General features: G+C 47.7%; 1 protein-coding gene across 2 annotated transcripts in view; it reads left to right on the top strand.

Moving 5' to 3' along the window:
• The first annotated feature begins 3,819 nt into the window (after positions 1-3,819).
• The window catches only part of KCNG3 (potassium voltage-gated channel modifier subfamily G member 3), a 61,427-nt gene continuing 54,376 nt past the window's right edge, over positions 3,820-10,870 (top strand). Inside the window, exon 1 of one of the 2 annotated variants that reach the window (XM_032239417.1) lies at positions 3,820-5,089. In XM_032239417.1, coding sequence (XP_032095308.1) covers positions 4,425-5,089 — 665 coding nt within the window. In that variant the 5' untranslated portion in view covers positions 3,820-4,424. The remainder of the gene's footprint in view (positions 5,090-10,870) is intronic. The other variant, XM_032239418.1, reaches the window with a different exon arrangement.

Raw genomic sequence — 10,870 nt, 5'->3', positions numbered from 1 at the left:
GGCAATTCTCCTGCCTCAGCCTCCCGAGTAGCTGGGATTACAGGCACGCGCCACCATGCCCAGCTGATTTTTTGCATTTTTAGTAGAGACGGGGTTTCACCATGTTGACCAGGATGGTCTCGATCTCTTGACCTCGTGATCCACCCGCCTCGGCCTCCCAAAGTGCTGGGATTACAGGCGTGAGCCACCGCGCCCGGCTTTTTTTTTTTTTTTTGAAAAAAAGTCTCTCTCTGTTGCCCAGGCTGGAGTGCAGTGGCATAATTTTGGTTCATTGCATCCTCCTCCTCCTGGGTTCAAGCAATTCTCTGCCTCAGCCTCCTGAGTAGCTGGGATTACAGGTACACACCACCACGCCTGGCTAATTTTTTGTATTTTTAGTTGAGACGGGGTTTCACCATCTTGGCCAGGGTGGTCTTGAACTCCTGACACCCGCTTTTGCCTCCCAAAGTTCTGGATTATAGGTGTGAGCCACTGCGGCCAGCCAATTTGGACTTTATTGTATGGACAACTTGTAATTATGTACATTTATATACTCCTTTTAGGTTTTTGTTTGTTTTTTGAGGCCGAGTTTTGCTCTTGTAGCCCAGGCTGGAGTGCAATGGCATGATCTCAGCTCACTGCAACCTCTGCCTCCCAGGTTCAAGCAATTCTCCTGCCTCAGCCTCCTGATTAGTTGGGATTACAGGCACCTGCCACCATGCCTGGCTAATTTTTTGTATTTTTAGAGAGACAGGGTTTCACCATGTTGGCCAGGCTGGTCTCGAACTCCTGACCTCGGGTGATCTGCCTGTCTCGGCCTCCCAAAGTGCTGGGATTACAGCCACAAGCTACCACACCAGGCCATCTTTCATGTTTTTGAACTCAGGAATGCCCTGATGAAAATGGATGGACGGAAGAGCTCTCTGGTGGCATTATTCCGAATTCATAGAGATAGGAAAGAACTGAAGTGCAAAGAAATGAAGGAGAAGGTTGTGGCAGCAATCTAGGCCCTGGAGATGGAGTGAGCAGAGTGTGACACTAGGAAACCTGATTCTAGCCTCTGTCAGGATGCTGCTGCTGAGGAAGCTCGGACAAGTTACAGCCACCTCTCTGAAGCTTTGTTACTTCGGAGGGGAGAAAAAAACAGGAGTAATTTGCTGTTATTATTATTTTTTTCTAGTTTCTGAAACTAGAACATTAGTGCCACAGGGTATTTCAATTTCTAAAGCTTTGGGGCAGACAGGGTGTTCAGAGTCGTCAAACACATTCAGTTATGCAGTGCAAAGTGACAAAGGAATCTGTGTTCAAGCCAGAGTCAGCAGTATAAGGGTCACAACTTTTTACTTAAAGAAACTAGAAAACCTCTAGGTTCTTTCAAACTCCAAATCATACCTTTAAATTGTAACGCATTCTAAAGATTTAGATAAGAAGACCCTAAACATCATTCTGGAGTCTAGGAGATAATTCAGATGTTCAGATGTAATAATTCTCAACATTATCTTCCCAAAGTACAAAGGAATAGAAATGGCTTTAAGAATGGTCTCTAAACCAGATTATATTGAGACAAGCCTATCATTTCTGCATCACTGTTTTCTTTGTTTAAGAAAATGATTTGGGTATTGCTGCTGCAGCAGTGGTTGATGATATTAAAATCAAATGAAAATATTACTCTTGAAACAAATGAAATGATTTAAACCCATCTCTCTAAGAAAGTTTATGAAAATATACCTAGGAGGCACACATTGTATTTTCATCAAATTAATTTGTTTTCTAAGGTCAAATTTAATTTAAAATGAGGTATTTCTTCAACTGGTTCAATCAACAGACAGAAGAGGGATTCTACATAGAGAACACAGGAAATAAACACTGTAATAATATTGGAGCACACAATTGACACCATAGTTCTGTCTTCTGTTGCTTGTGATGCTTCTAGAAAGTATTTTTTAACTGCTTCCTGATGAATTGGCTCTTGTTGGTGTGAAGCCAGGCTCATGTCTGGCTCACATCTGCAAACTTTTCCCCATCCTCACATCCTAAATCCATCTTCAAGACCTACAAAGTTCTTGGTCTCAGTGTTTCTCAGAACAGACCCTTCCTTCTTCATCCTCACAGACATGGGGTTGGGGATCTCATTCCTGGGTTGCTGAAATGACCTTCTCCTTAGAATGACCCACAGGGCAAAGACATCTTGAAACAAAGCTTTCATCAAGCCATTTCTGCTATTAAAAACTCCAAGGATCCCAATGCTTACAGGATCCAATCTAAATGCTGCAGTTAAGATCCCCATTGTCTCAGTGGGCAAATGCATTACACTTCTTTACAGGCTTTAAACTTCCACATTCGAGATTTTGCTACTTGGAATGTTTTGCCCTTTCTCTCTTGCCAACTCATGGCCATCAATCCGCATCTCCAATACTGTCTTGAAACTCACTTTCTTATGGATGTTTTCCTTGTTTAGTAACTACTCAGTAGATATTAAATAGCAAAATAGATACTAAACAGCAAAGTATATAGTAGATACTAAAGTAGCAAATAATTCCTGTTTTTGAGCTTTTAATCACATTAAGTGCTTTTAAGATAAATTATCCAAATCTGGGGATAAACAACTCACAGAGATTTTCATTCTTTAAGAAACCACCCAGAGCGATTTTACTTTATGTGAAACAGCACTCAAATTTTCAGTTGTCTGCCTTTTCGCTAGGAATCCACTCCAGAATCAGCGCAAAATGACTCCGTATGGTGACCTCTAGTGGGCACCGGACAATCCTACAAAATTATGAAAAGTGGAGGGCAAAGAAAAACCCTTCCCTTAAACCAGCCAGGTTACCCTGTGGTCAGATGACCTTATCTCACCCTACCCCACCCTACTTTTTTCTTCTAGTATTTGTTTTGCATCTAACACAGTTCGCCTTACAACTCACCTGTCTTGCCTCCAGCGGGCTGGGCTACCGGTGTCGTGTGTCAGGTGAATGAATTGCTGGTGGCAGTTTAAAATAATCCCTGCTAAGTGGAACCCACTCCCTGGGCACGGACAAGAGAGCGGGGTAGATCGCTCTGCGAAGCCTTCAGGGGCTCTTCCAGCTCCGAGGGTCGGTGCTGCAGCCGGGTCAGGGGTGCGCAGGGGGAAATCAAGATATTTTGGAAAGGAGGATGCAGACGAAGGCCACGGGAAAGGCTTTTTGCCGGTGACACGGCGTTCCTCCCCAGACTCTGATCCCACTCTAAGGGCAGCACCTCGAGAGGGTCCAAGACCGCTACACTTAGCCGCCTTCTCGCGACACGCGCCCCAGAACGCGGGGGCGGGGGCCGGGGCCGGGGCCGGGTCGGGGGCCGATCCCCTCCGCCGGCGGGATGGCGGCACCGAGTCTGGGGGCTGGGGCGTGCGGCCGCCTTCGGAGCACGCGGTACGTGGGTCGCCCCGCGCGGCGGGAGGAAGAGCAAAGTCGGCAGGAAAAGCCGTGGCTGGGATGCCTTCCCTGAAAAATCCTCAGGGGCGATCCCAGAACCCGAGCTGGGCTCCGGACAGTTTCTGGAAAAAGCTTTCCAAACGCCGTCTGTCCCCGCATCCAAGTCCACACTGGGCTTTGAACCAGGGCTGTGAAAAGGGCCTTTGGGGACTGTCCAAATCACCCCGATGGCCCGGGGAGGGATGCGGCGGCAGGCATCCCAGCCGTGGGGCTTCCCGCTCCACCGGCCTGCGGACCCCTCCCGGCCACTGAGGGCTGGAACGGAGCGGGAGGACGGCGTCACGAGGCGGGGAGCCAGAGGTCCAGGGCGGGGCGCCGGGGAATCCCAGCCCTTACATGCCAGGGAGGTGCGGGAGCGGGCGGGAAGCGGAGGGCGGCGCGGAGGGAGGTGAGCGGCGCGCGCGGAGCCGGCGGGCGAGGAGGAGGACCCCACAGAGGCCCCGCCCCCGCCGCCGCGAGCCGGCTCCTCGCCGCCTCCGAACCCGCTCACTTTGCCTCTCGCCTCTGGACGGCGGCGGGGCGGTCGGCGGATCCGCAGCCGCAGGGAGCGCCGGAGACCGGGAGCCATCCCTCCCCGGCGCCTCCTTTCGGCGCCGGCACCCCTCCGGGGGTCGGCGCCGCCGCCTGGGAGAGGGCACCCCGGCCTCAGAGTGGGCAGCCCCCGGACACGAGGGGCGGCGGCGTGGACACAGCCGCGTTCCCAGCCAGTCGGGCGCAGCGCTGGCGCCCGCGGGGACTCCCCGGCCACCCGCAGGTACCACTCGGCGGAGGGCGCGCTGCTAGCAGCGCCGCCCGGCAACCCGAGACACGAGAGCCCAGGGACCCCCGGGCCAGCGGAGGGCAGGAGCGGAGCCCCTGAGGGAGCTCGGGCCCCGACGGCGCGCTCCCTCGTCGGCCACGGGCAGGCAGGCCCTGCGTGGCGGCCGGAGGGGGGCTGCAGCGGGGCCCTTGGGCCGAAGGTCCCCCGGGCGGCCAGCCATGACCTTCGGGCGCAGCGGGGCGGCCTCGGTGGTGCTGAACGTGGGCGGCGCCCGGTACTCGCTGTCCCGGGAGCTGCTGAAGGACTTCCCGCTGCGCCGCGTGAGCCGGCTGCACGGCTGCCGCTCCGAGCGCGACGTGCTCGAGGTGTGCGACGACTACGACCGCGAGCGCAACGAGTACTTCTTCGACCGGCACTCGGAGGCCTTCGGCTTCATACTGCTCTACGTGCGCGGCCACGGCAAGCTGCGCTTTGCGCCGCGGATGTGCGAGCTCTCCTTCTACAACGAGATGATCTACTGGGGCCTGGAGGGCGCGCACCTCGAGTACTGCTGCCAGCGCCGCCTCGACGACCGCATGTCCGACACCTACACCTTCTACTCGGCGGACGAGCCGGGCGTGCTGGGCCGCGACGAGGCGCGCCCCGGCGGGGCCGAGGCGGCTCCCTCCAGGCGCTGGCTGGAGCGCATGCGGCGGACCTTCGAAGAGCCCACGTCGTCGCTGGCTGCGCAGATCCTGGCCAGCGTGTCGGTGGTGTTCGTGATCGTGTCCATGGTGGTGCTGTGCGCCAGCACGCTGCCCGACTGGCGCAACGCGGCCGCCGACAACCGCAGCCTGGATGACCGGAGCAGGTACTCCGCCGTCCCTGGGAGGGAGCCCTCCGGGTAGGACGCACTGCTTCTCTGCCCGTCCTGTCCGTCCTGTCGCGTCCGTCCGTGCCATCCGTCCGTCCGTCCCGTCTCCAGTCCTGTCCACCTCCGGGCGGCCGAGCTGGCTGCGTGCGCTGCCCAGCGAGGCCCCAGGCGCAGCCAACTACGGGACGGGTCGGTCCCCACTCCCACCCCGATGTCCGGGGCACCAGCGGGATCTGGCCCATATACTAGACGTACCTTTTGAGGGCGAAATCCCCAGGCATTGGGAGGGGCTTATAGAGATAAGACAAAGGTCCCCCCTCCTTTACTTTTGAGCAAAGAGCAACCTGCTAATTAGATTTTTCTGAACTTTGATTGTTAGTGTTCGACAATTAAACCTTGAGCTAAGCGCAGTTTGAATTATTTGCCAATTTTTGGTAGTGTTCAGAAAGGTGAATTCTCGTTATGGTGAAATGTGCACTCTCCACACATTCTGTACACTCTGCCTCCGGCATAATATGTGCTGTAATGGAATTGTTATATTATAAAGGAGGTTAATTTACCGATAGACTCTAAATAATGGATGTCTGTGCCCTTTTCTCTCTCCTTTTCCTACAAAGTATGGAGTTAGAAAAGCTCTTGGCCACCGTTTGGTATCAAAGACTCATACCGCGGCTTTCAGAGGGGCTATAGTATTGGGAAGGGAAAAAAAAAAATTACCTTGAAAACAGAGAAGAATCTAAACTGTCCTAAATCCAGAAACAGTATTTGGGTTGTTAATTTTTTTTTTTTTTTCACTTTACTAGGATTAATGGAAAATTATTGCAGACTCTTTTTAGACTGTTTTACCTTTCAGTGGTGATAGCACTTTCCTGCTTTTAGCACAAGTGAGCGTATTCGGTGGGGTCGGAGGAATAAGCAGACTGAGGTTGGACTTTCAAAGGAGATAGCCTTCTGGAGTACAAAACCGAAACTGCATATTATGGTTTATCTGTTTGACACTGTTTTAAGATCCTCCCTCCGTTCACTTTTTAAATTTGAGGTTGTGCCCTTTCATCTTTTCCTGATAGGCATGCTCATGTTCAGAATGGCGGTCTTGCTATCGCGGTAGATTACTGCTACATAATATTCTTGCTGCAGGGAGTAAGGATTTTTATACAAATCCAAGGAGTAAATAAAATTGTCTAGTGCCACGGAGTCTATTATTCCTTCTTGGCTTGAAATCCAAGAAACATGCTTTGAAAGGAAATTCATTAGGAACTCATTTTGTTTAGTGAATTAGGTTCTAACAGTTTTGGATCTACAGATAAGAATTACTTATTTGGTACTCCAACAAGACAATGAAGTTAATGTATTTACCTAAATACGTAAATGCTCTTGATTTTCCTTTTTTAAGGAGGGCTTTAGGAAAATGGCCTTGAAATTCTGATTCTCTAGTAAATGTAGATTCTAAGGTTGGTGAAGGTTTGAGCTACATTAGCAAAGGAAACAGGAGAGTTGAGTTATTAGTACAGATAACAAGGGAGTTGACTGAACCAGTATATGAGCAAAACCAATAAAATGCCTCAAATATAATCTTAGGGGGAGGGATGGTCTTTTGGGAGAGGGAAAGGGCCATGTGAAGATCATTAAAGCATTTGTAAAGAAATGAGAGAAATGAATAGTAATTTTAGGGAGAGAAACACAAAAAACAGAAAGGGAAGCCACAGAGATGGAAAAGAGGGAGACTGCAAAAGAAGTGAAGGGAGAAAAGAAAAGTAATGCTTATTTGTGTATATATATTTTATGTATGTGTATAATTTTTCAAGTCAGAGCTGTTTCCTAGATACTTAGATATTTCAGGCAAAAGCATGTTTTTCTTGGCTTAATGGCCCAGTTTTTAGGCTTACTCTCTGAGTGTAGGTATATGAAAACCAATATCTGCAATCCCAAACAGATAAACTGCAGGATGGCCGAAGGAGGGTGCTGCACATTACAGAGGAAGCTCCCTCTGCCCTTCCACAGAGAGGGCCCTTACACTGTCACTTTAAGTATAGTCGCTCCAACCCTGCTTCCTTGTAGTTGCTGAAATTAGTCTCTCCAAAACATCATTCCCATTATTTGACCATATTTCACATCTGCCAAATAAAGCCAAAACTTCTTTCCTGGCCTTCAAGGCTCTTTACAGTTTGACTACAACCTGCCATTCTTGATTTATGCCATCTTAATTTGCAAACATCTTTTGGCTATCTGCTATGTTCGAGGCACTGCTGGTGTTCCACATATTGTAACTTTCTGTTGTAAAGAAAAGTTGGTGTCAAGTTGGTGGTGTAGGAATCAGAGGCAGAGTTGATCTCTGAGAGTTCAGTTGTTCTGAGAAGGCCTTCAAGGTGGTGGAAGATGGAAACAGACCGTGGTTGGAAGATTGCAAAGGTCGTGCACTGCCTAAACTAGCAGGGAGTGTCACTGATATAAATTCTAATTAATGCAACCAGCACAACCATGTGCATCCTGCCTGGGAACAAAATAAAAAGACTTTTTAAGATAAAAGGATCAGGGGCATGAAACGTGTATATGATGTTGTTTGTGGAAACTTGAGTCCAATGATGGAGCGAGAGGTGGATAGAGAGCAGATAATAGAAGGCCTTGAATCCCAGGGAGAATAATTTTATTTCGCAGGCAGTGGCTAGCCATTGGCCAGTATTGTGTTTGGGGTAATGGGTTATGCATGTAAAGTAGTGCATGTGATGCATGTGTTCCATGATTTGGGGAGAGGGAAGATTGTACACAGGAAGATGAATTGGAGATCTTTCTAGAGGGAGGGGATGAGAGCTTGCATGGCTTTGTGGTGGTGGAGAAATGGAGGAGAAATGACAGTTCTGGGAAATACTAGGAAGAGTCAAAATTAATCCAGGGCATTGGAAGGGCACAGCATCAGGGACTGATGAAGTGGACCTTCCAGGAGCTAAGAGTATCCCCTGCCACTAGCAGTCTCCATTTGTCCAGCCTGGCCTGCTTACTTGTTCCTGAGCCACTCAGATATCCCTTACTGTGCAGTGCCTAGCCTGCTGAAATTGTATTATTCATCAAGCCCAACTCAGATTCTATTCTTCTCTTGAAGCATTTACTGATTACCATAGTAGATTGGTGTTTTCTCCTGAACTCCTTGAGGAATTGCTTATATGTACTGTTTATTTGTAGCATTTATTTGGCATCTATGATATCCTTCTTAGCATGGTGGTTATATTTTCATATAATCATGTCCTAGCTCCTAAGCTAGATGAGATAAAAAGCCCTATAAGGCAGGTAAATTCTCTAATACTATTTCTTATTAAAACATCTTTTATTTTGTATTTTTGTTGATTGATTGATTGATTGAGAAGAGATCGCACTCTATCTATCTCCCAGGCTGGTGTGCGGTGGTGTGATCATAGCCCACTTCAGCCTGGAACTCCTGGGCTCAGGTGATTCTCCCACCTCAGCCTCTGGAGTAGCTGGGACCACAGACATGAGCCACCACACCCAGTGAATTAAGAACATTTTTTGTAGAGAAGCGGTCTTACTATGTTGCCCAGGCCTGTCTTGAACTCTTGGCTTCAAGCAATCCTCCCACCTTGGCCTCCCAAAGTATTGAGATTACAGGTGTGAGCCACTTTGTCCAGCTGAAATACTAGGAAGTAATTCTCAGTATTTCCCAAAGTTGTCATTTCTGTCCATTTCTCCACCACCACAAAAATTGCTATTCAGATACCATAAATATCTATTGTTTATGTAACATTTCAAAACATAACCTTCCAGAACTATATCTTCTATTGCATAGTTTAAAAAGCTGTTTGGGAGAAGGCGTGGTGGCTCATGCCTGTAATCCCAGCACTTTTGGAGGCTGAGGCAGGTGGATCACCTGAGGTCAGGAGTTCAAGACCAGCCTGGCCAACATGGTGAAACCCTGCCTCTACAAAAATATAAAAATTAGCTGGGCATGATGATGGGTGCCTATAATCCCAGCTACTTGGAAGGCTGAGTTGGGAGAATCCCTTGAACCCAGGAGGGGGAGGTTGCAGTGAGCAGAGATGGCATCATTGCACTCCAGCCTGGGTGACAGAGAGACTCATGTTTGGGGTAAAGCAGTGGGCTTCAGTTACCAGAACTCTCAGTTGAAGCAGACAGAATTCTTTGCTAGAGAAAGAAAAAGGTCTATCAGGCTGGGCGTGGCGGCTCACGTGTGTATTCCCAGCACTTTGGGAGGCTGAGGTGGGTGGATCACTTGAGGTCAGGAGTTTGAGACCAGCCTGGACAACATGGTGAAACGCCGTCTCTACTAAAAATACAAAAATTAGCCGAGCATAGTGGTAGGCGCCTATAATCCCAGCTACTCGGGAGGCTGAGGCACGAGAATCACATGAACCCAGGAAGCAGAGGTTGCAGTGAGCCAAGATCGTGCCACTGCATTGCAGTCTGGGTGATAGAGTGAGACTCAGTTTAAAAAAAAAAAAGGAGAAAAAGAAAAGAAAAAGGAAAAAGGTCTATCAGGAAACAGCCTGTAGTCACAGCTACTTGAGAGGCTGAGGTGGGAGGATCACCTGAGCTCAGGAGTTGAAGGCTGCAGTGAGCTATGATTGTGCCACTGCACTCCAACCTAGGCAGCAGGGAGATCCTGTCTTAAAACAAAACAGCAATAAAAAAATCAAGGAACAATTATTTATCAAATATTTAATGATACAAAAGGAATAAAGATATGAATATGGTTTATTTTTATTAACCTGAAATTTTGGCACAGTACACAGTCTAAAGTTTGGAAGAAATCTTGAGAGGTCTTCTAAATCAATAATTTAGAACTTTTTGTGTATGAGGATAATCCTTTTAAATTGATTTGTTTTAGATGGTTAATAATCCTATAAGAATGGTTCAAAATCTAAAAGCTACAAAACGAAGCCTTTCTTCATTCTCCCAGCCATTCAGTTCTTTTCTCTAGATGTAACGAAAGGTACTGGTTTTTGATTTGTCATTTCAGAGACGTTTTATGTATCTGTAAGCACATTATATATATTTACAAAAGCCAGAAATCCAGTGAAATACACACTGTCCGGAAACTTGCTTTTTAACTAACAATGTGTCATGGAGATCATTCCATGTGAGTCTATGAAGAGCTTCCTGATTCTGCAGCTTCATAGTATTCTACTGTAGAGATGGCCCATAGTCACTATACATTTGTGGTGTTTCTTGTCTGTAGGAAATGCTGCAGTGATTATCTTGTTCATATACAGTGTATTTCTTTTATGCAGGTATATCCATAGGATAAATTCCTGAAAGTTGACATTGGGTCAAAGGGAATATGCACTTGTAATTTTCATAGATAATTCCAAACTGCTCTCCAAAAAGATTGTACTATATCAGTTTATACTCCTGCCAGCAATATAGGAGAGAGCATGTTTCTGCGTACTCTCCAAGTATTTGATTTTTACTGTGCTGAAAGGTGAAAAACGGTATATGGTAGTTTTAATTTGTTTTATTTTGAGCAAGATTTTGTATCTTTACATATATTGAGGAGACATTCATCTTAGTTTTAAAAATGAGATATTTATACCTTTTTCTTATTTTGTCAATGACTTTCTTAATTTGAAGATTAAAAATACATTAAAGCTGCAGTGAGCTGAGATCATGCCACTGCACTCCTGCCCGAGTGACAAAGCAAGACTCCATCTCAAAAAAAAAAGAAAAAAGAAATTGGCCGGGCGCGGTGGCTCAAGCCTGTAATCCCAGCACTTTGGGAGGCCGAGGCGGGTGGATCACGAGGTCAAGAGATCGAGACCATCCTGGTCAACATGGTGAAACCCC

This window comes from Sapajus apella, unplaced genomic scaffold, assembly GCF_009761245.1.
Source record: "Sapajus apella isolate SASKATOON/1434 unplaced genomic scaffold, GSC_monkey_1.0 scaffold44, whole genome shotgun sequence".
NCBI lineage: Eukaryota > Metazoa > Chordata > Mammalia > Primates > Cebidae > Sapajus > Sapajus apella.
The sequence above is the reverse complement of the archived record's forward strand: the minus strand, read 5'-3'. Positions and strand labels throughout refer to the sequence as shown.